The 26,616-nt window shown below is 42.3% G+C and overlaps 1 protein-coding gene across 1 annotated transcript; it reads right to left on the reverse strand.

Annotated features, from left to right (window-relative positions):
* Positions 1-1,593: 1,593 nt before the first annotated feature.
* On the reverse strand, positions 1,594-25,097 carry mak (male germ cell-associated kinase; the record flags this gene model as incomplete). The annotated part of the gene is made up of 15 exons (XM_080751621.1): positions 1,594-1,754; positions 2,497-2,592; positions 2,779-2,898; positions 4,736-4,822; positions 6,935-7,081; positions 9,780-9,912; positions 10,398-10,643; positions 11,183-11,431; positions 13,660-13,827; positions 15,539-15,710; positions 17,880-18,012; positions 18,230-18,312; positions 21,458-21,579; positions 22,612-22,666; positions 24,994-25,097. The coding sequence occupies 15 exons, from the start codon at positions 25,095-25,097 to the stop codon at positions 1,594-1,596; spliced, it is 2,076 nt and encodes a 691-aa protein (XP_080607747.1).
* Positions 25,098-26,616: the final 1,519 nt, after the last annotated feature.

The raw sequence follows: 26,616 nt of genomic DNA on the forward strand, positions 1-26,616 counted from the left end.
CATTGACAGTTAATATTACTTTTGAAAGCCTTATCATACAGAAGGTCTCCAAGAAGTACAATTGAGTTCACCATCTTTCATACGGTAAAATTAGTCACAGGAGGAATAAAACTATCATTTTTGCTTTATCAGTATTAAAATATTGACATCTTAAACAATAAAAAGAATACCTGTCAATAAAAACTAGAATAAAAAAACAACTTAAACAGATCTAAGCTTACAATAAAGTATGAATAATATCTAGTCTGTGTAAAAGAATTGGCTCTCGCTGCATCTTGCATGCTGCAACCAACAGTGGGTTTCTTATCCACTCCTTTTTGCCACAAATAGTCCATCTACAAGCTCAATTGTGAGCTTGTGGATATGCTATTTTCACCGGATGTCCGTCCCCAGAACAGGGACATGGGTTCATGTGGTTAAAACAGCCTGGATTTTGAGTTCTCAGCAGGCCTGAAAATTAACCTGGCCTGAACAATTACCATACCTTTAGGCCCAAAACTCCAAAAAGGTGTCATTATGTGTTTGTCCTCAAAGTCACGCATCCAACTAGCTTTGAACAGAGCAGATTGTGCCCAAAACATCTTGAAAATGTCCACTTTCTCCGATTCTTTTGATTGAGTTTTGGCCATCGTTGACAGTTTTTCTTTAACATGGCTAGGAAGGTCGGACGGCAAAAAAATAGATGCCTGAGTAAAGTTCACTTTGAGTTGCATCCAGCACATCCACTGCCATTTCCTCCTGCCTTACCGTTGGGCCGCTAGGGGCAGTTGAAATGGATTTCTTTCGGGTTCGGGCAGAATTTGAGAACTCCACCAGGCTGGATTCAGCATCAGATGCATCACCCTTTTATCTTCCATGTGATGAAAAAGGACGCTATCAATGAACCATATTTCCCACATGCATTAGGTTTGCTCACATCACGAAAAGATGTCAGCATGTGCAAAAAGTCAACAAATGTCACTTGCTTCAGGAATATGCATAAGACTTTGCCATGATACATTATGTCACCAAGATGATGGTGTGGTGGAGTTGTCATGGTAGGTAGCCATCAGCATTTCCCAGGTTTATTCATACATGGTTCCAGCTTGTTTTGGTTTAATATAATTATGTCATATAGCATACTTCATACCTAGTAAGAGAAAAGGTATAGAATGCACTCCTGTGAAAATATATTTGTCAAAGAATTTTGATCATTTCTCCAGAGTCCAATACGCTTGATACGAAAAAGGTCTGCTGTTGCCCCATTTCTTTCAAATTATTGTCAACTTGAATCTGTTTTTGAGTTGAAAAGGGTAGATTTTTCTGGCTTTAGGATGGCATCCACACATACAATACTTGTGGAACAATGAGCTAGGTACAAGATAACCTTACTGATAATGGCCCAGTAAGAGATTAGCTCTGTCAATGATTGATGAATCTGATGTAATTTGGTAGAGGGTAGACATCTGATTAAGGAGGCGGATTAATTCTTCAGTATTAAAGTCATAGTAGGACCTCCGTGTCTAGATTGACATTTATTTTCCTCTACGGATGTATGCTATTAGACAGCACCTCTCAACAAGCCACTACGACTTGAATCATATCCTCTCGTGGCTACCGATTGCCTCCATATTTGGATGCCCAGTCCACCCTGCCATGGACCGGCTGTACGGTGGGAGCTCGTGTCAGAAGGTTCCCAGAGTTCTTCCCCAGGGCGGAATAGTTGGGCCCCTTCATCTGAGTCCTGTCTGACCTCCTCCTCCACCCGTCATAATCTGGAAAACATCAATCAATCAGTGGTTAAGTCGCTGTCTCTTTCAATCTGTCCACAGCATCTACACTTTGTTTTCCATTGCAGATACAGTAGGACCCCCTCAATGTAGCTGGTCAGCATAGACTACATCAGACCCCTCTGCGTAGGAGAGTGCTAAACATTGTTTAAGTTAAAGCTAATGTCTGGAAACTATTTAACCTGTACAGTTCAACAAAAACATTAAAGTTTACATTACAGGTGAGAAATATAATATTGCTCAATATTGATTTGTTTCACATGTATAGTTTGGGAGCTTCTGAAGTTCGTTCTAACACAATTATGAAATGACGCTATTGATGACTCCCTCTGACCAATCAGTAGTGTTTTCATGTCACCTTTTGGTATTGCCTCAGCTCACTTGGAACCCTGACAGAGGTGATGCCAAGTAGTTTTGGAAAACCTAAAAAAGGTGAGGTGAGCTGAGCCGGTATAATGCAAATCAGCAAATGGCATAAGTGGCATGTTTTATGTGCAAGGTAGTTTCACAATAACACAAAATGAAGGGGATTACAAGAGTAATAATTGAGACAGAACATGGAGAAAAGTGAAGAACAAGTGAAGAAGAATAGTTGCACAACCCCTTTGATATAGTCACTTTCATTTGCAAATGTGCCATTTTGATGGAGTGATGGCTCAAAGGGGAAGTGCAAAGAAGTCCAAATGAGCGTTTGACAGATGTACATACTCAGAGACATGCACATTACCTTCAGTACTTTCACTCAGAGATGAGTTGAATGTAGACTTGGGCTTGGCAGATTTCTGTTTGTCTTTTTTAGTGTCAGGAGAAGAAGATAGGTTAACTGAAAGGGTGAAGACAGGAGAAATGCAGTGGCAGTGAGCGAAGGTCAGGATGGAAACAGTGCAAGATGCAAACAGACATGAACGGACAAACAAAGGTGAGTGAGGAGGAACTGTGCTGCACAGCGAGCTCAACAGAGCAGCAGCATGTGCTGCTTTCTCGTTAAGTGGAAGGAAGGTGGTCTTACTTGTGTGCTGGCCGGCTAGAGGGGCGAGCTGAATCCTCTGTCCCACCGATCCCACCTCTTTCTTCTGGAAGGATGGGATGTAGCCACCGGAGAGGTTGTACTTGGTGCTCACAAAGGTCCCTGAAAGAAAACATACTGTAAGCTGCCTGTGACCATCTGAGTCTCTTGAACTATTGTAGTAGTAGTTGTTGTTGTTTTACTGCTTTGAGTTTTTAAATTGTAATCAACCATGGAAAGCTATAAATGTCTTAAGATAATAATCTAAAATAAATTATTATAATCTAAAAAGTATACAAGAAAGGAGAATATATATAATAAGTTATTTGCATGCTGTGATATCGCTAATATCAACCCAAACTAAATTACTTAAGTAGTTCAGCTTTGGAAGTGTCACCTTCTTTGCAGTTCACAAGCAGCCATAGATGGCTATCAATATAATTAGTCAAAGACCTCATTGTTACCTCACGTAATTACCTCAGTAATGTTCTAGTACAGTTTACCATCTGTTTGAAATGGTGGTTCTTAGTTGTGTGGTTCAAGTGTGTATTTGGGATCCTATCTCCAGCTGGGGTTTTAGGGTTCATCAGATAGTCTCTTTTCACATGTTAAGTCGTTCACTGTATATCTGGAGTCCGTTACAGCAGGGTTAGGCTCATGACACTTTGTTGGCTTTCTAATGACAATGGACTACACAGTGTGTGTCCATAGAAGTGCGTTTGCATGGCTAGTGTCGCATATCAAATGAGTATTAAGTCTATTCAAATGCATACCAATGTTATGATTTAGAACAGTGGTTCTCAACCAGTGGTCCTTGAGGCGGTTCCGGGTGGTCTCCAGCTAAATGATGGAGAGTTGGTAACCAAATGGACCCTTCATATTACGCTCTCAAGAGTTAAATTATTGTTAAACATCTGCATTACTTAATTTACTGTGATGACACAATTAGAGAATGTAGAAGAATTGTTATTTTGATCAACCTGCCTGTCATCTCTCCTATGGCACCACACCAATACAGCATGGAATTGTGGACAAAATCTGGGTTTGAGAGGCTAAATCTCATCAAATGGGGGTATGTGGCTCAAATGCAGAATAAATAATGGACCTTGTAGATTAGTTATTTACAGTGCAAGACAGCGGCATACACCAAAGTGTAAATATGGCTTTAATTTTCAAATATAACAGCAGACAGGCACATAATTATATGATGGTATTGTGATTAGTTAATCGGGATAACAGGTTAAGGGGTGGGTGACTAATCGGCTAAATCTCGATATTCCGACGGCCTGAAAATCCGACGGCAGAGGGGTCCGGTCCCCCCCTCATGCGCAGAGGTTGGCATGATTAAAATAATTACAGTAATTAATTAGCCTAAAAGCCAGCAAATAGCCAAATCTGAGCACATATCAATATATAAGGCCAAATCTCATTAAAACAATGTTTAGGGCTATAGATTAGAATCTTTACACACCTGCTACTGCCAAATAATTAATTATATCATTCCAGTTCACTGCGTGCGTAAATGTATGTAGGTCATTTCAATTAAGCTCTCACTCACTGCAGTCCAGTCAGTGCTGGTATGAACAGAGCCGATAAAATGAAATATAGGCTATAGAATGGATCTTCAGCCAAGCAGTTGTGAATGAAAACATAAGCCTGTGCTTTCTTATTGTCCTCACCTCATAGTATGAAGAAGGTAGAGACAGTGCACTGTGAGATGAGACCTTTTTGCTTTTGGACAGATGCAACCTCTCTCGCGTGTGCTGTGTGTGTGTGTGTGTGTGTGTGTGTGTGTGTGTGTGTGTGCGTGTGTGTTGCGAGTGTCGGCATCCTCAGTCTACAGCCGCCTCTCCTCCTAGTTGAACAGCCTTTCGGACTTTAAGTCTCTCGGACTTTAAGGCCATCGGAAAATCACCACGCGCCCGACTAATCTATGTCTAGGCCTACTAAACCCTGTCACCTTTGGAGTGGTCAATTTTCTCCAGTATCCGCTCTTTAACAACAGTTTTCTCTGCTGGGCTACCCGTGGATTTAGAGTCACTCTCTTCTACTCTCACCACCAAAAGCAGAGGTAGAGGAGATGTGTGTGCCACGCCACCACAGCGGAAAGAAATGGAAAGAAAGGAGAAGGAAAACAGAAATAAGTTGACTTTTCTGGAAAACAAGCTCTCTGATCAACATATCACTGTTGGGCAGAAACCATTAAATGGAAGAAAATAAATGACTTCAACCTGGCATCACTTTATTTACAGTATGTTTTATAAACATTTTAGAAGAAATCTCAAAAAAGCAAAAATTAAAGATATAATAATATAATAATTGCATCGTTTAGCTATGTTAAATAACCAGAATGTGAAATCTGGTTATCTTTTGGGGAATCCAAATGTTCACCTTTCATGTGGTTAATGACTAGGGCCCTATAGTCATTGACCACATAAAAGGCGAACATTCGGCTAAAATAGCAGATCTACAAGCACACTACGGTCAACTAAATATATAGTGTTTAAGTGTTAAAGAAACAGTGAAAGATAGATAGAAGTCAGAAGATTCATTAAAACACTGGCATGTTTCTCAATTTTTATGTGAAGTGGCTCTAAAAATCAAGTCGAAAGATGTGTGTTTGCGTGTGCACGTGTGTGTGTGTGTGTGTGTGTGTGTGTGTGCGTACGTGCGTGCGTGCGTGCGTGTGTGTGTGTGTGTGTGTGCGCGTGCGTGCGTGCGTGCGTGCGTGCGTGCGTGCGTGTGTGTGTTGGAGGGTGGGGGGGACTCGAGGGCCATTTAAGGGACCTTGATCTTACACCAACAGTTAATCTCATGAATAAGCAATAGAGAGGGAGAAATTGAGAGTAAAGAGGCAGAATAATAGAGATGAGAGAATGAGAGAAGAGAGGAGGGCACACAACAGGGGCTTGTATTGTGCCCGTCTCTACATGACAAATGACTTATAGAGGTCTCCCGTCTCCGAAGTCACAGACACTGTTCACCCCAAAACACTGCTTTGTCCCTTGGCTCCAGACATCTGCGACCGCATTAACATTTAGGGCTCTTTGAGGACAGGGTCAATTTATCTGTCAATAGATGACTCTGTCATTATAGGCCTGGTTTACACTACAGGGCGGGCATGCCAGAGATTACTATGCTATTTATTTCCACAGTATTCTAATCCTGTCAAAGCATACTAGTTTTTTTACACTGTGCTGACAAAAGAGATCATTTGCCAGCTCATCTCTAAGTTACACATAAATAAGTTACACAAAATAGTGACATATTTTGGTGATCTAAAATGTTTGTGTTAGTCGACTAAATATCATAAGATTTTGGTTAACTACGTTTATTTAATTGACTAAAAGATCTGCTATTTTCAGAGCACAACACCCGAGCGCAACCAAACAGTCCCTTGTTTGTTAATCACTTAAGTTTTTATTTAGTTTTCGTCAGAGAAAAAAGGTAGTCAAGGAACATTTAACGACATAGTTTTAGTCGACTAAATCAACACTGCGGTGTGGTGTAAGAGTTAGATTCATTTCAAGAGTGAGCCTTGGTCATCAAGGAAAGGAAAGCCTTAATTAGCTAACAAGCCTTAATTAGCCAACATGCCTTATTTAGCCAACAAGAAACTCTTCTGTGTCAGAACTTAGAACAACTTAGAACCAACTCACCTTCCACTTCTCTATAAGCTGTACAGTGTTTATTGTGCAATAGTGGTACACACATTATATTGTGTAAAATATCTTTGTATAACTTTACAAAACAAACGTTACTTGTTGATATAAGACTGTATGTATTTACTAAGGCATGCATGAAGACAATCAAAGACAAATTCTCTGATGTGTAAACATACTAGGCCAATACTAAGCTTGATTCTGATTCTGTCAGTACTCAGTATTGCTCTTGCGGAAATAGTGCCAACATTCAAACTGTAACTGACCAGATAATGGGAAAATAGGTGTATGGTTAGGTGTGTGGGTGTTCTCCCACACACCTAGCCATACCGTTTTCCTTCAAAGTCAAGAGGAAATGTAGCATAACGATCAAAGTTTGATTCAGTGTTAATGATGTTAATTTTATTGTTTGACAGGAGCAAGACCTCAAGCGGAACCAGATCTGTCTGTGCGAGGCACACCAAATGAAAACCAATGCACACAGTAGCAGCGCTCACCTGGGTTGGCTCTGGTGAGGGATAATCCCCCTCCAATGGGAGCGAGAGGTTTATTTATAACGTTGTTGGAGTTGTCCCATAGGTCCCGTAATGTCGCACCGCCCAACTCTTTATCTGCAGACGAAGCGTGGCTCTTGTTGATCAAACCTAATCGATCAACAAACATATCGTGGTGTGAGTATACGGCAAGATGCTAAATTGTGGAGTGATCAAGTAAAAAGTGACATGCTCCAATTGCTCAATACTACCACAATGCACTTCTATAGATTCTATGAACGTTTCCAACGACAACTCAATGGCATAATGTAGTTTCTTGCATCGTTGAGGTAGGCTTGAGGTCCAAGCATTTCATTTACCAGAAATGATTCCTACCAGCTGCATTGCCATGCAGTGACTATCTGTGTGTATCACTATAATTAGTCAATGTATGCCGTGATGTTCTGGGGAAGAGCTAAAGATTAATTTATTGATTGTTATAAGTCAGTGTTTCTCAAATGGGGAATACGTGTACCCATACGGGTACGCAGAGGTACTACAGGGGGTACGTAAGAGAAAGTGGGATTTACTATGTTTAATGATTACAAAATGGAAAGCTTTTAGTGAACCTGCTGATCTGTAGAGTGTTAACAAAATCAAATAAATAACACTTGACTATCACAACTGTTATTGAACGGAAACACTTAGTTGAACATTATTTGAATATTTTGACATCATATTAACTGGACTTAGTGAAATGTTATTGCCACGGTTTAAAATAATCACTGCCTCCAGGGAAATTAGTGTTCTGGAGGCACTAATTGCAACTATTTCACTCCATTTATTTGTTGCGACCGTAGGTCGCATTTACTATCAAACCCTGCACAAAGTGTAAGTCCGTCCGTCAGTCCGTCAGTCCGTCAGTCAGTCTGTCTGTCACACCTCACACGTCACACTCTTGCCCTGCTCATATCTCCGCAACCGTTGCCCCGATCCATGCCAAATTTTGCACACACCTTCCTTACCTGCCAAACTACAACCTCCAAGGACCCCCGGAGCAGATGTAAAAAATGACCAAATGTGCTAAACTGACCAAATGACCACCCCCACGGGGCTGCTCACGGGGAATTCCCGGGGACCACCCACTCCTGGTGCTCCAGAACGGATGCAAAAGTGGTGGCGCCCCCAGTGGAGGACCCCCTACACTGCAGCTCACATAAAATGCCGTAACTCCGGCTAGGAGCGACCGGGACAGCCGGGGCCGGTACCTATTCGTCCGCCTTGCCGGCGCGGAGACCCCACCCCTCATTTCTCACATGGCCCTCTTCTAGCGCCACCATGAGGCCGATTCTTGCAAAACACATTTTTGGACACTGCTCCTACAATTTTTGCCCTAAAATCACGCAAATCGGTACACAGTATGTCTACACTCATCCCATCAACATGAATCTCTCCCATATAGCGCCACCTCCAGGCCGATTTTTAAAAACACATTTTTGGACACTGCTCCTACAGATTTTGCCCTAAAATCACGAAAATCACTACACAGTATGTCTACACTCATGTCATCAACATGGATCAGGAACATTTTGGCAAAACACATTTTTGCCCTATTTGTGGAGATAAGTGACCTACGGTCGCTTATCTCCCGATTAGGGAGTGTTACTGGTTATGGTATATTGCTCAAAAGGTGGGTTATCATTCATTAATTCATTGCATCATATCATCGTTAAATGTTTTTTGTAAATGAATGCCCTACTTTGTCATTGCGACCGTAGGTCGCATTTACTATCAAACCCTGCACAAAGTGTAAGTCCGTCAGTCAGTCTGTCTGTCACACCTCACACGTCACACTCTTGCCCTGCTCATATCTCCGCAACTGTTGCCCCGATCCATGCCAAATTTTGCACACACCTTCCTTACCTGCCAAACTACAACCTCCAAGGACCCCCGGAGCTCCAGGGACCCCCAGGTCCCTGGGGGACCCCCAGATGTAAAAAATGACCAAATGTGCTAAACTGACCAAATGACCACCCCCACGGGGCTGCTCACGGGGAATTCCCGGGGACCACCCACTCCTGGTGCTCCAGAACGGATGCAAAAGTGGTGGCGCCCCCAGTGGAGGACCCCCTACACTGCAGCTCACATAAAATGCCGTAACTCCGGCTAGGAGCGACCGGGACAGCCGGGGCCGGTACCTATTCGTCCGCCTTGCCGGCGCGGAGACCACACCCCTCATTTCTCACAATGGCCCTCTTCTAGCGCCACCATGAGGCCGATTCTTGCAAAACACATTTTTGGACACTGCTCCTACAATTTTTGCCCTAAAATCACGCAAATCGGTACACACTATGTCTACACTCATCCCATCAACATGAATCTCTCCCATATAGCGCCACCTCCAGGCCGATTTTTAAAAACACATTTTTGGACACTGCTCCTACAGATTTTGCCCTAAAATCATGAAAATCACTACACAGTATGTCTACACTCATGTCATCAACATGGATCAGGAAGATTTTGGCAAAACACATTTTTGCCCTATTTGTGGAGATAAGTGACCTACGGTCGCTTATCTCCCGATTAGGGAGTGTTACTGGTACTACAGTGTCACACACGACACAAGTTGCAAAAATAGTAGATCTAATGCCTCACGTTTTGAGCTTGTAGATCGGCAATGTTTTGCTATTTTGGAATTTGAAACCTGAAAAGTTTTGGACATACAAGGTTTCCACCCAATAGCAACGAACGATTAGGCTAGTTGTGGTTTTCTCATGCAATAATCTAAGAAAATGCTGAAGTCACAGTCATAAGTCCCACAGCCCTACCAGGCAGGTATCGTGATTGGCTGAGATAATGTAAGCCCTACCAGGCAGGTATCGTGATTGGCTGAGATAATGTTGTCGTGCTGCAGATCCTGGGAGACTGGGGTCTGTTTGGCTTATCTTGACATTGCTGGGAAGCTTGGTGACTGTGCTGAAGGTATAGAGTGGCTTCTGCTCCTTTGATCTGAAAATATAAGACGAATCAATGTTTAAAGTGGTTAAAACATGGGTCTTGAACAGGGGGTCTGGGACCCCTAGGGGGTCCTCAGAGTTACTACAGGGGGTCCTCCAAATCTTTGTGATTTTTCTCCTTTTTTATAATAACCACTTAAACCCTTGCATCCATATTCTGAGAACTAATAGCAGAAAAAATAGCAGATGTACAAGCTCACAAAAAAGCAGACTAAGTACAGAGTGAAAGTTTATTAAGTATTGACGGTTCAAGTGGTTAAATATCTGAAAACACACATTGACATGAATCCAAAATACACTGATGATTGTTCTGTCAAACAGTGAAACTATATGGAATCTATGAAAAGGTTGTGGGGGTCCCTGCTTCATCTCTCTCCCAACTAAGGGGTCCTTGGCCTGAAAAAGTTGAAGACCCCTGGGTTAAAATGTGAAGTGACACAGATCAAAGATGGGGAGGGTGAAAATGGAACTTGCCGATTGTTCCCATGCTCCTTGTGGCTGCAGCGCTCCTCCTGGGAGGAGTTTACCAGGCTGGGTTTCTTGGAGTGCGAGGCGGCGGTCTCTGAAGGGTCCGACTCCTCCCCCCAGCTGTCCGAGGTCTTATTGGCCACCGTCTGACCCCAGCGTCTGCGTCCACTCTTCAGCCCCCCCACCCCCACCCCACCTCCTCCTCCACCTCCACACGCTCCGTTCTCACTGCCCTGTGGCACTGGCTTCTGTACAAACACATCACCACACACCTCCACGTCAAATATCCATGCAGTCGGATATCGTAAATTAATGCCCTACAACCAAGGCTGTGACCCCAAAAATAAACATATTTGAACTGGGTGGGACTACATGCTCACAACGCCTTGCGTTGCGAGGCGTTGTGAGCATGTAGATCGGCTATTTTCACAATGTTCGCCTCTTGCTTACTTAATATTTGACAGTTTGGCCAGTTTGGTATTAAAACGGTCTTGAAAGTCCTTAAATTGTCACTTCATAAATGTGCAGATACCCTGTATACACTTACACTGTGTGTGTTGGTTTGTTTACCATTGAGTGGGGGGGGGGGGGGTGGGAAATGACATTAAGCTAATCATCTGGGGACCCCACAAAATAATTTGGGGACCCCACTTCGAGTCCCGACCCCAAGTTTGAGAACCACTGCCCTACTTTATCATATTAGCGTAAAAGAAGTGCCAAAAGTAGCAGATCTACAAGCTTGTGTACATGACTGCATTTCTAGTTCACCTCCAGCAAGTATACTCACCACATTATGAACATGAGCTGCTGGTTTAACCTGGGCCTGGGGGAGGGGGATCTGTCGAAGGGGTTGATGATGATGCTGTGTGGAGGATGAGGGCGTCTCAGCCTCAGACTGAGACTGCTGGGGGTCTGCCTGGGACTCTGAGGGCTGCTGGACCAGGGTGGACTGCCTGGTCTGGGCCTTCCTGACCTCCTGGCTTTGAGGCCGAGGCCCCAGGATCTGGCCCACCTGGAAGTAAGGGTAACGCAAGGCCTAAAAAACAACAACAGAGAGATATTGTTATTAACACCGGAGAAGAAGATGAGACGAGATGATTGGGAATGTAACTTTTTTCCCCCGTGTTTATTCGCCAGTGATTAACCACATGAACCCTAGCGTCCCAGAAATAGCCAAATTGGCTTAGGAATGGGACAAAAACTAAATATCCATGAATTCAAGTCTCCATGTGTTGAGTAATCGATTTAAAAAAGGAGGAAAATAAGTAATGTTTGGGGTGAACTATCCCTTTAAATGGTTAAATGTTCAACACACAAACAGTACACCAGCAACCTTTTTGAATCAATATAAACCAGAATTAACAACTTGTGTACTCTCACTACTTTCTCACGACTTCAAGCAAAAAATGTTATCAAAGTGAAATGTAAGTTAGATTAATTTAAACCCGAGAGAAATTCAAACGCTGAGGACCTTATAAGAGGATGGAAAAGCACTCCCACTGGAGCTGCAAGTTTCCAAATCAACACCTAACAAAGTGTTGTAAAATGGTCTCACAGGGAATGGGAATTATCTATGATTATATAAATATATGAGTGATGATGAACACAATGGAAGATGATTCACAGGTCTACCCGGACACAGATGATCAGGTACAGTAGGGCTTTAACACCATTTAAAATAATTGGGCTCAGGTGTATGATCTGGTCATCGGTGTATGAATGTGTGTATGAATCAGTGGGGCAGGCGTCAGGATTTAACATGAAGCAACACGGAACTAAAAGTTCCTATGATTGGCCGCTAGTTGCGCTGTTCTGGTACCAGAAGCAACAGAAGGAACATAGGTTCCATTCTATTCCCCCAAACTTTTACATTTGATTTTCTTACCTTAATAAACATTTTCATACGTACTTCATGGTTCCTGTCGCTAGTTTAAAGCCTCTTTTCAATCACCATGATATGCGTTTTGTGAAAATATGGTCTAATTCATGTTATATTTGATGTTAAAGCAGGGTATGCTGTAGGAGGGGCTTGTGATCATAGGCTTGTGATGGTTCTTCTTCGTGTGCTTTATTTGGGAAGCTCAACACCACATTCTCCCAAGAATCCCTGCGGTTGCATGTGACCGTTGGCAGCCAATAGCATTCGAGATGGTACCATTTCTACAAATGAACGTTGATTTCTACAATGATGGCGGCACCCGTACAAGGGACAAAAAAGCGTCATTTTTGCAGCATAGAAACCAATGGCTTAACACCGTCCATATTTTTTTACAGTCCATGGTATGAATGGGTGAATATTATGCACAATCTATGTAAAGTGCCTTGGATAAAGGCGCAACATTTAGATTTCAGAACACAGAGAGGTGGAAGTAAGAGTAACATGGTACAGTATAATGTTGCAGCCAGGTGCTCTCTGTTGTAATCCACATGAAACCTGAGAACTCCCAGAGCCTCACTTCCTATAGCCCATTTTATAGATTTGTTCATTGTAATATTTTTGATGAAATGATATTGCTTTTTTCATTCCAATGCACCCACACAATAACCTGTCAAATGTCTTATCTGAACACGTTGATCGACGCGTTGTTTAGCCGTGTGTTGTCAGTGCAAGGACCCTGGCAACAGCAGGCAAGCTGATAATAAGGCGCATAGAGCCACAAGTTGTGGACAGTATAAAAGGGTCCCTCAGCTTCAGATCTCCAGTCCAAAATTGACAGCCACAGGTTTAGCCTACCTGTAGTACAAGGGTCTTCAACAGGGGGTCCGGGACCCCTAGGGGGTCCTCAGAGTTACTACAGGGGGGCCACCAAATCTTTGTGTGATACAGTTGGATAATTCTTTTAAATTAACAACTTGAATTCTCGCATCCCTATTCTGATGAGAACTTTATCCAAAAATAGCAGCGTTGCGAGGCGTTGAGGGCTTGTAGATCGGCTATTTTTGGCTAATAGGTTTGGTGTAGAGGTAAAAAGAGCAGACCAAGTACAGAGTGAAAGGTCGAATTTACTAAGTATCAACGATTTAAATGGTTAAATGTCAGAAAAAAAACACATTAACACAAATCCAACATAGACTGATGACAGTGCTGTCAAACAAGTCTATGACAGCACTGGCACCACACATTTATACAATATGTAGTGAAGGTCCCTGCTTCTTCTCTCTCTCTCAGCTAAGGGGTCCTTGGTCTGAAGACCCCTGCTGTAGTACACAGCCAGTCAGCCACTGGTTTAGCATCCTACCGGTACAGCCACTGGTTTAGCCTACCTGTACGGCAGTTGGCCGTTTCTTGGGGTCCCACTGTAACATGTCCTTCATCAGAGTGATCGCCTCATTGCTGGCATTTGGGATGAGGGTCTTCAGGTGGGTGGGCACGCATTGGGGGAAGCGAAAGTTCATGGCTGATGCCAGCTGGTAGCCCTCTGGCCAATCCATCTATGAGGGCACACGTTTATAGAGTTTAGACAGGTATATTTTATATACTTTATTAAGGATTAGGATATTACAAGGACACTTGCACCGTTTTGTTAATTACATCCAACACTTCCAACGTTTATAATCATATTTTTAAACGACCATATCCTTTGTTTGATTTTTGCATGTCTCTTCAATGAAGGCAAACATTTGATTCTGTGCTGTTTAAGACCTGTGCCTGGCAACCATTCAAGCAAACAGGCAGAGGCCGCCCCCTTAAACTAAGAATCTAAGCATCACATTTCTACAGTGTGTCAGGGCTGCAGAAAGAAAGCCATTTGCAACAAGTATTCTAGATCTGGATTAGATAACTGTGTTGGAGAATAGGTCAATTTAGTGGTTACTCCAGAAGTGTATGTGACATATGCCCCGTCTAGACAATGTAAAACGGTGCGTTAGAATATGACACCCCTCCATCTGTAACCCCCACCTCTGCTAAGCTCCAACGGTTGATTTGATGGCATGAACCTCCTAGCACTACCATAAACGTTGACCTATAAAGAATTCATAAGCCTACACAAGACTTATCACCTTTTGTGGGGAAATTAATTTTCCATGACCTATGTACAATACACACATGTGTTAATGCATATTTCATGACCAGTGTGGAACAGGACATACCACCATGTGGCCCTGAGGGCCCACCCTAGCTCCTAGCCCTGTCCTCGCCAGGATAAACTAAAAGCTTAAGAACTGGGGCTTGATACCGCTCTGCATGCTCAGTGTTAAGAGAGATGGATCATGGTTAAACCCCTGTAAGAAGACACTGATCTTGTCCAGGGGCATGGACTGTGGAGATGAGAGTGTGAAGTCTAACACTAAGTCTGAAGTCTAAGTCTATCTAGCACTTCATATACCTCCACAGCTGTGTGATTCATTTACACCTAATGTCACAGAGAAGTTGTGATAAACCTGAGATCATAGACTGGTCTTTATTCTCTTAAAAAGGACCACCTCACCCAGTTTGCCCATTTTCAAATAATTGGTCCTCACTAATGCTCATGACACCATTTCTGTCTACTCACTAAAGGCCATTTTCCATTACCATGGCCCAACACCACCCCACCCCACCCACTTGTGCCACCTTTTCCACTACCAGGAATTGGGTAGAGTGGTTTCAAAAAGTGGTACTAAAAAGTATCCACTCTAGAGTCAGCTAAGCGGGGCCAAAGCAGTGGCGTATGGCCCCCTTTCCACCAAAATAACGTTGGTTTTAGAACTGGTTCCGTTCTAGATCCTTGGAACCTTAATGCTTTCAAAGAACTGGCCGCGAACCGGCTTGCGTTTCCACCATTGTAATTAGGGGCAGGAGTCCCCATAGTTGCCCCAGGTTTGATTCTAGGCTAACTGTACTCTTACAGATTACAGCCAAAAGTCATGCTAAAAGGATAGGAGAGACATGTGAGACAAGACAGGGGTTGAATTCAGACCGGTAGTCTTACACTGTATGCTCACAAGGAGTATTATGGTTTGCAAGGAGCATGGTTTGTGCACTGGCTGAACACGTCTTAAACCAGTGCACAAACCATTCCCCTTGCAAACCATCATTTTCCTTGACTGTACTATCTGTACCGTTAAGAATTTTGTTAATAAAGTATTCAATCAATCAATCACTCAAACAATGACCTTCATCTGACCTCATGTTATTTTGTAATGATCTTAAACCTCTTACCCTCTTCACGGTGCCCAGGACTTGGCAGATCTTGAAGATTTCATCGACTTCACTGTTTCCGGGGAAGAGAGGTCTGAGGGTGTAGAGTTCAGCCATGATGCAGCCCACGGCCCACAGGTCAATGGGAGAGCTGTAGGAGGAGGATCTGAGGAGCACCTCTGGAGCACGGTACCTGAGGACACAAATATCAAAATGATTAATGTACTGTATGTAATCTCGTGCACACACACACACACACACACACACACACACACACACACACACACACACACACACACACACACACACACAATACATAACCAGTAAGACTCCCTAATCGGGAGATAAGCGACAAATATAACCGACGAATCTCACTAAGTCTGACCTCACAAGCCCCATATTTGGACACGAACAACATATAACTCCATATATAGAGACATAGCTGCTGACATCAGTATGACATCACACTGCTGACATCAGTATGACATCACACCGTACACAAATGACCCTTATATAAGACCGGCATTATCTACCGACAGAACTCATCGGCTCATAAGCTGGTTCTCCCTCCATATATGGAGATAACCGACGAATCTCACTAAGTCTGACCTCACAAGCCCCATATTTGGACACGAACAACATATAACTCCATATATAGAGACATAGCTGCTGACATCAGTATGACATCACACTGCTGACATCAGTATGACATCACACCGTACACAAACAAAGGTGTGACGTGTGACGTGTGACCGACCGACGGATGGACGGACGGACGGCCGGTGGAGGTTACAAGTTTTGTTTACCCTAGCAACCAACTGTTTACCACAGCAACCATGTTTTTTTTACCCTAGCAACCAACTGTTTACCCTAGCAACCAATTGTTTACCATAGCAACCATGTTTTCTTACCCTAGCAACCAACTGTTTACCCTAGCAACCAACTGTTTACCATAGCAACCATGTTTTTTACCTTAGCAACCAACTGGTTACCATAGCAACCACTGTTTTAGACCACTGTTTCTTGCCGGTCTTATATAAGGGTCATTTGTGTACGGTGTGATGTCATACTGATGTCAGCAGTGTGATGTCATACTGATGCGGAGATATGAGCAGGGCAAAGGTGTGACGTGTGACCGACGGACGGACGGACGGACGGCCGGTGGAGGTTTTGATACTAAACTGCGACCTAACGGTCGCAATAAACACAAAAATTGCACATTTCCTAGTCATCATGTGTCGACCCCATGGTGTCTCATAAAAACGCAGTTAAATTTCAATTCAGATGGCTGTAAAGGAATGGTTTATCCGAGTGGAAACCTCCATGCCACTCATTTCAGTCCCCACCCGCCCCCAGCTTACAGTTGTAAAAACTACATTATGAAAGAAAACGCTATTTATAAGTCACTTTGAGCTCTGTCTCCCAAGAAGAAGAAAAAAAGCATGTCTTGTTAGCATGTAGTGTTAATTCTGACTCTGAAAACCTTGTTTTTCGCTGTATGAACTGGATAAGGTCCTGGTAGCTAGCTACCCTGTTACAAGTCACTACAGTAAAACACATGCCAAGTAATTATCTTCACACATAAAACTAAAGTCTCAAGTAAGTAATATTGTGACTTGGTTCAGACTCCAGTCCAAACCATGTGACTTGAGTCCCTATACGTCTGAACGTGCTATTTACACCATCACATTGTGCATTAGGACATTAGTGTCAGTGGTTTTCAACCCTTTTCATATCAAGATCCATTATTTATTCGGCATTTGAGCCACGGACCACCATTTGATGAGAATTAGCCCCTCAGACCGGAAAAGTAAAATATTTTGTTGTCTTTGGATAAGATTTCCATGCCATCTCCTGTGTTACCATAGGAGAGATGACAGGCAAACCTTGATGAAAATAACAATTCTTCTACATTCTCTAATTGTGTAGACTAAAATAAGTAATGCCGATATTTAACAATAATTAACTGGAAGACGGCCTATTCCTACTTCTTTGAAGCGTTTGAGGGCTATGATGACTCTGTTGACCATCCCAAGGCCATCACAGCTCAAATATATGCTGCTCTGCAAGATCGTGCTCAACTTACCATGCAGAGGTAAAGAAGGCAAGTAAAGACATAAAGATCTATAAGGATCCATTTGGTTACCAACTCTGCATCATTTAGCTGGGGACCACCTGGAACCCCCTCAAGGACCACTGGTGGTCCCCGAACCACTGAGAACCACTGCATTAGGTCATGTTGAATGACAAGGGCTCATTCAACATTTAGTGCCTGGGCATAGGGTTACGTTTTGTTATTAGTTTGCTGTGCAACAACTGCACGTCTCTCCAGATAGCAGTGACGCTGTGAGCACACACTCACCATCTAGTCGACACATAGTCCGTGTACGGCGGTCTGGAGCGGATCTCCCTGGCTAGGCCAAAGTCTGCTATCTTGACCAGCTCTGGACCCATGCACAGCAGGTTCTCTGGTTTCATATCACGGTGGAAGAATCCTGCAAGAATAGCCTTAATATATTACAAATGTGTGCGTGTGTGTGTGTGTGTGTGTGTGTGTGTGTGTGTGTGTGTGTGTGTACGGTAATTATATTTACAATATATTTTTGCACACACACGCACACACGCACAGACACACACAAAGAAATCACACAATACACAATACACGTCGAAGTCATGTCTAGTAAACAGCGTAAGAATGACAGAACGTCTTACCATGCTTGTGCACAAAAACCAAACCAGAGATAATCTGAAACATGATGTTCCTAATTTCATTCTCTGTGAACAGCTTATTCTCCCTGACAGCAGACAGGATGACACATGAGAGAAGAAAACACACACACACACACACACACACACACACACACACACACACACACACACACACACACACACACACACACACACACACACACACACACACACACACACGCACAAGCACGCATGCACACACAGGAAAGGAGAGAAAACAGAAACCATAGATGAGGGGAAACCGAAGGAAAGGAAAGTTAAGAAACCAGATCCAAAAGGAGCACAAGAATCCTCACTGGACATGTGGAACCATTACAGTACAACAGTACAGTAACTAGTAGGTTGTGTGTGTGTGTGTGTGTGTGTGTGTGTGTGTGTGTGTGTGTGTGTGTGTGTGTGTGTGTGTGTGTGTGTGTGTGTGTGTGCGTGCGTGCGTGCGTGCGTGCGTGCGTGCGTGCGTGCGTGCGTGCGTGCAACTGTGCGTGTGCATGTGTGCGGCGCGCACGAGCATGTGTGATCATAGTATGTACCACCTCATACACTATTATCATTCTTTATTTTCTATGCATTTTCATGTTCTACCCCAAAACCAGCTTACAATTACAGAAATAAAAAATCTGTCAATTGTGTTTTCAGTCAAAGCCTGAATGAGTGTGAGGCATCCACATGTCCACTTATAGACCTGCCTTAGTTCAGAGTTAGTGACAGACAGACAGTGTTTGAAGTTAGATAGTTGCAGAGGGTTCACAAACTACAAGACTGATCCTCAGTTTGGACATGCCAAAAATATTTTTGGAATGGGCATAATCAGAGTTTAAAACATGGTTTTGACTTGAGATCATAATAATTCAGGAAATCTTGTAGTATATGCATCCACTCTCATGCGAACACAATGCGTCGATCGGGGCAGTACACCTACCATGCTTATGAATAAACGACATCCCTTGTAAAATCTGAAATAGCATGTTTCTTATCACTGATTCGGGGAACAATTTGTTCCTGCAAAATATAAAATGTATAGATTACGTATGAGCCTGTCCTAGTTTATGGTTTACACGTCTTCAATTAAAGTATTACATTCATCTATAAATGAATTTACTGCATAAATGTGCTAACGAAGTACAGCATGCATAAAAACATCCAAATAACCCCCGGGCAATGCCTGCCTGGTTGAGTTCTCAACGGGCCTGAAAATTAAGGCCCGACCCTAACTCAAATTAGCATACATAGCCTGACTAATTAATTAGCATACATTTTAGGCCCAGCCCGGCCCGAAAACGCCAGATCGGGTAGAATTTGGGTAAAATTTGCGAACTCTACTGGTTGGACATAGTCCTCCTACTTTTGGCCTGTCCCATAGGGCAGTGGTTCTCAACCTTTTCTGGATCAGTGCCCACTTGAAAATCTCATTCTCGTTCTCGGCCTGCTTGCATTTTCAGAGCATGTTTATCTTACTAACGATCAATCAATCGATTGTGTCCCGGCTTGGATCAATGGACCCAACGTAAAACACTTTCTTATTTACAATTTAGGCATTTAGCAGACACTCTTAATCCAGAGAGACTTACAATAACAAGGTGATAAATCAATAAATCAACATCGGTATCACTGTGAAAACGTTCTTTTTTTTTTACACAAGTAATTTAAATATTTTGAATCTTGGCCAATTATTTGGGGGCCCACTTGCAATACCCTCACGGCCCACAGGCTGAGAATCGGTGCCATAGAGGGCACAAACCCTATTGTGTGTATATGGCAAGACCAGCAGGGCTTCCCCCAGCGAAACTGTTATGCCTCATTCACACTACAGATATATAGTTGAACGTTTTTGCTTGGTAATTCAATGTAATCTCAATGGAAACCAGCTTTAAAGATGCAGGAGATGCTCCAAACAAAGCTTTGAAAGCTTTAAAGCTGGTTTCCATTGAGATTACATTGAATTACCAAGCTAAACGTTCAACTATATATCTGTAGTGTGAATGAGGCATTAGACCTGGTGGCAGCTGCCAGACAGTGCCAGTATGACGGCTCTGAGAGGCCAATGTATGGCAGCATGGTTTAAGTCTTAACTCATTCACTTCCAAGAATATTTAACCAAACTATTAAACACTGCCAGCTAACTTTGCTTTTTCCTTCTGAAATAGTCACAAAACAAAAACGACTTGTTTGAGAGCTTCAATCCATGGTTATCGGCGATAGAAAATGTACTGTTTTGACTATAACACAGAGCGAGAAAAAGGAGATTCTGTGAAAATAAATAAACAGGATGCGGATGGAAATGCGTTTTTTTGATGACATCATTTCACATATTCTGGTTCCGCTGTGATTCCATTTTTTTACACCAGATGGGGTTGTTCACTAACTTTTTACTAGACCGTAAAAGATATGGACGGTGGGAACCATCACATGACCCATTGGTTTCTATTAGAGCGAAAATGAAGCTTTTTTGCCCTTGTATAGGTGCGGACATCATTGTTTTAAAGGTACCAGAGGAATGCTTTTAGCTGCCAACGGTCATGTGCAACCGCAGGGATACTTGGGTAAATGTGTTGAGCCTGCCCAAAATAAAGCAGACGAAAAAGGGGGGCGGGACCTATTTTCTACCATCTATATGAGCATACTCAGCTTTAACATCAATTATAAAATAAATGGGACCATATTTTCACAAAACGCATATCATGGTGATTGAAAGGAGACTTTAAACTAGCGACAGGAACCATAACGTCTTTGTGACTATGTTTATTAAGGTAAGAAAATCTAATGTAAAGTCCGGGAAAAATGAATGGGGTCCAATGGAGAATGCCTTTTGGTACCAGCAGGGGGGAAAACAGCGACACTAGCGGCCAATCGTAGGAACCTTTAGTTCCGGGTTAATTCATGTTAAATCTTTATAACTGGTCAAGATCCATCAATGGCGCTCCGGGCCTACTAAGAATTAGTTAAGTGAATGAGTTAATATAAGATATGATGGTACTCTAATTGGATGGGATACTTTGTTATTATGGGGTATTTGGTGTTCCAATGGGCCAGGTACATTTACCCGGGTGGCTGATAAGTTCACAGGGGAAAGCCTTGGCTGGACGTCGACGCTTGGCCAGTTTATACTTTGGGAAATTAGGAAACAATGTCAAACCAGTGTTTATACACCATATGCCAAGCGTGCACTGTAGGAATTGTCTTCTTTCTTTTTACCTGTCCTTCATGAGCTGGTAGAGGTTCTCCTTCATGTACTCAAAGACAAAGTAGAGGTGATCATTCTCCCTGATCACCTCTTTCAGTTTCACTACGTTGGCATGGTTCAGCTTCTTCAGGGACTGGGGAACGGACAAGAACAACAGCATCATCATGAGCAACACTATATGCACGCAAGCAAGTCCATTATGTATTACAACACACATCCATCATTGTTTAATATCATCTGCATCGCTGGAAACCTTGTATATCCAAAACTGCTACTTTTCAGGAAATGGAAAAAATAAAATTTGTTCCAATGGATCCAATGTAGTTGTAATAAATTTAGTCACAAGCTCTTTCCCTAATACGGTTAAATATTTAGGGAACCGGCAGATAGACTTAAACCACTTTCAACCTGGTGTGTCTATTTTGGGCATTGCTGTCGGACAGAAATCTTGTACAAGAGCTTGTGACAAATTGATCCTCTCTAGATAGAAGATATATATACTCTATGTCTAGAACACAGGTAACTTTTCTTCAAAGGTAATGGTTTCCACCCGACAGAGTCAATAATTATTCTCACAGTAAATATCTAAGTGTGCAAACCTTAAGCCTTGGCTTAAGATGATCCCTGGCTAATAAGCCTTATTTGCCTTAAAACATTATAATTGCCCTCTATAACTAAAATGTAAAGTTAAAAATAATTTGTATTTCTTTTAGAAATAGTTCATATTTCACTCAATAGGAACATTTCCGTCTCAAGTTGATGAGGTCATTTGCCCATGTGTGGTCCAGCCCTATGGAATATAAAATGCATGTGCTAATAAAAGATGGTCATTTTAACCTCAGGAAGTATTAAGTTGTTTTTAGTAGCACATGCATGATTTCCATACATTCCATTGAGCTGGACCGCACATGGACATATGACATCATCAACTTGCGGCGTCCCTACTTCTAAAATAAATAGAATACTTAAGGTGCTCATTAGCCAGGGATACTTTTAAGGGATACTTTCAAGCCTTGGCTTAAGGTTATCCACTGATGAGCATGAGTGCCAAAGGAGCTGAATCAGCACTGTTGCTTTAATCCCATATAAACATCAGTCTGTTGCTGCAGGCCATACACAACAACACACCCACCTAGCCCATTCCCATACATAAAACTGTCCTTACCTTCACTTCTCTCAAGTTCATGCACTCGTCCCATGAATAAAACTTCCTCTTCATCCTATGGAAGACAAAAGTCAATGGTGAGAAATACATCAAACAAATTAAATGTTCATAGATAGAGTTTACTTGTGGGTACATTACGCCCCACCCAATAATGCAGACATCTCTGCTGAATTTCTTTGTATGTCCATGAATAATTCACTGTGTGAGGAGTCTCTAATTTCGTCTTATTTTGTTCCATGGGGGAAAGCCCATGGACGGGGGTACACCTGTAATACTATAATGATGACTAGTGACTACTGCTATCATAATACATTTATTTATTATAGTGGAACCAAAATAAAACGGAAATGTCATCTTGTACATAAACTAAAAGGGTTATGCTTCAAGACCAACACAATGCCTTCACGCTGAAACGTCCAATTAATTACACTTAGCGTTGTCCTGTCCATGAAAAACACCGACCACCTGCTGAATGGTGCGCCCCTGCGCGTCTTAATCCACCCTGAGCTCCTTCTGGAATTATGTAAGTGTTACAGAACACTCAGGTATAGTTTTCCTCCTCTCTGGGAAACCTGCCAACTAAGGCCGTCCCGTCCACACGACCCGTAACCCAACCCAGCCCCTGTACTTTCACTGCCTTTCACCGCCTCTGCACGTGTTGTATTGCCTGGTAACCAGCTTAGCATCTCCACCGGCACCTCATCCATTATTGAGCCCAGTCACCATGCTGTTGAAACAAAGGCTTGTAAGGCTAGTTTGTTTGCTCCGTTGTTGGTGAGGGCAAAATGACAGCCCTGCAATGCCCTGAAAACCAACAATGCTTTCTGAGTTTAATACGTATTTAACCCTAGCGTCCCTATTCTGGACATGTCATAAGAGGCAAACATTGGGTGAAAATAGGTAAACATGGGCGAAAATAGCCAAAACGCGACACATTGTGACTGGCATTTTCGCCGAAAGATATCTGGCTTAGAGGGCAAAAAAGAAAGGCCCAAATATAGACCCCTTTTTAGGGGGCCCAGGTCAATATAGTGGGATTCAGTTTGCTTCTCGTGCTCACACCCAGTACAAAACACTGATGGCCAACAGGGCAACCAAAGGCATGGTACTCTCATACCTTCAAGACATTTTCCAACCTGACCGCCCTTCCCTCTCACTTAGATCAGCTAAGACAAATAAGAATGTGATTTAGATAGAAGTTTGTTTAGACAGATGCTAGGTGTTTACCTGGTATCCAAGTTTCTTCGAGGCACTACTTTGTTCTCTCTGCTTTCTATTTATATGACTATTTATTTACCTTTGTTATTGACTACAGCTCATGCTTACTCAGCTTATTCCGATTTCGCACTTGTAAGTCACTCTGATAAGAGTGTGCTAATTGCCTAAATTGTACATTGTAATTTGTTCGACACACAAAGTAGGCTATTACACAGTTCAGAGTATGACTATGACATAAATTTAAACATATTCATTCCAGATTTTTCAGTTTTTCCACTTTGGTGTACACAGGGTACTCATGCCTCCTCCAAAACACATGGAACCAATAATCGCTTATTTTCACCTGACAGCGAGGAATTTCTCCAGTAAAGCGTATTACAAGTTTCCGACCAACCAGTAGGAGTTACACAATCCCCTGACACCCACCCACCTGTGAACTGAGTTTTACCTCTACACCACCGGACACCCTATCCAGTTTTTGGCTGTCTGTGTGTGTATCACAAGTTATCTGGAAAACTAACTGTCTGTCTGTCTGAACGATATTGATTTTGGTGACTCTAGTCCTACGCCAAATTTCAACTTTACACACAAAATAGAACAATACAGGCTAAGAATCTAATTCAGGATGAACCCAACTGATTTCAATGACTCTGGCTTTCCTCTGGCCGCTCCATTTGTTATTATACATTTCTGACACTAATAACATAAAAATGTTTTCCATGTTTTGCCCAACTAGTGAGACCATAGATAAACCATATTCACACAGTAGCCATTTTGCTATTAAGTTAATGAAATGCGACCCCGTTTCTTCAATGCAAATTGCCAAAATGGCCGCCGTGTGAATATGGTCTATGAGGCTCAGAGGCTCTAAGGATGGAGATGTCAATCAGTTCAAACCACTTTGGTTTGATAGCAGGGTTTTTGTTGTTGATATACTTTTCATGGCATTTTCAAGCATATTGTTAGTGTCGGGCAGAATCTCCATATTTTATCTTTGTATGTTTTCTTTTGTCATTAATATGAGAGTCACATAAAAGTAGTGAAAATATTGTAGCTATTTTTTAAAAGGTTTGATAATATTTTGTTAACTCTGTGTTTTATAAATATGTAAAGAAATTAAAAGTATTAACAATAACACAGTTTCCATAGCAACACCCTCCTCACCTCTTGATTGCCACCAGCTCTCCAGTCTCGTTGCTTCTCCCCATCACCACACTACCGTAGGTGCCATCGCCCAGTTGCCTCAGTGTAGTGTAGCGGTTCATCATCTCTCAGACTGGACTCATCAGTTCACCGACTTTCCTTGTGTACGAAATGTGTCGTACAAAGAACCCATGGGTGATGGGTTGGGTCAGATCCAGACCTGGCTTATAATTCTTAGACCAAACTGTCTTCTTTGTTGAAGTTGAGGTTCTGTTTTGATTCTTTTTTTCCCCTTGTTTGTCCTCTCCTAGGAGAGGAGGTTTTAGAATGGTGATCGACGTGATGCTGATATTGATGTTCCTGACGTTCAAAAACAGTCTTGATATAATTGATCCATTGCTCTTTCCAAGTGGATCCAAATGCAGCAGATCAGCCAACTGTCGATACTGTGTCTGATACCATCTTCTCAATCCGTCACTGAAACAGAACAGGATCAGACGGCAGATATAATGGAGAAACGTCAAAACATGATACACCCAAAATGACACAACAGATCAACAATTCAGATCTAAATAGCAAAAGGACCCCAATGTAAACAAGCCATTGTGCTTTCTTGGGTTTAAAATCCTATTAGTAGACCTTGTATCGGAACCGTACTGTTCTTTACCTATGCAAACTTCTGATAAAGTATTCAATCAATCAATCAATCAATCAATCAATCAATCGAGGCCCTACTCACTGCTGAAGATCACCAAGCGTTTGGGTTTTTGATGGCGAAGAGAGCAAGAGAAGCGTTCGGTTTTACCTGTGTGCGGTGAGGAGGATTAGGTTTGCGCTTGAGACACTAACAGCCAGTGCCTGACATGGCTGCCCAAGAGAGATGACAAGACAAGACCTAGCAGATTAGGCCCACTGGGATGTAAATAGGATGTGACCTCATGTGCACACTTCCTCCCACACACCTTGCTGGGCCAACAGGATTTGACTGAAGCCATTATGGGGCCATGTTAATCAGACTGTTATGTGTTTGTAGTTGAATTAACACTGACTTATTTATTTCAAAAAGACAAGCGGTCCTTTAAAGTCGCCGTTAGATGGTTTGTTTTGCAAATTAAATGAGAGACCATGGATAAAGCTAGATAAATTACAGCTGCAGCACTGTCAGAAAGGCTGATATCATATTGAAAAACAACTTGCATTGCATTGCTTTTTTTGTAAACCACACAATTACAAAATGTATTATTAATAGTTTCCCCACATATATTATGTTTATCTGCTTAAAATGCAATAATCCATGTGTACAGTTACTACAGTATGGTGGTTTCCAATGTTTATGATCTATCCTTTCCAAGAGCACCTCAGCTGCGGCAACTCAAACAAATAAACAAACAAACACCACAGAGCCTGCTAGTCTTTAGCTTTTTAAAATTAGGTTAGTAGTTTGTAATGAACAGTGGTGGAAAAAGTACTCAAATGTTTTACTTAAGTAAAAGTATTAATACTGCAATGTAGAATTACTCTGTTACAAGTAAAGGTCTAGAATTCAAAATATACTTGAGTAAAAGTATGAAAGCGCTGGTGTCAAAATGTACTTCAAGTACCAAAAGTACAAGATCTACAAGATCACAACGCGCGTTGTGAGCT

This window comes from Nannobrachium achirus (genome assembly GCF_963921795.1).
Source record: "Nannobrachium achirus genome assembly, chromosome: 21".
NCBI lineage: Eukaryota > Metazoa > Chordata > Actinopteri > Myctophiformes > Myctophidae > Nannobrachium > Nannobrachium achirus.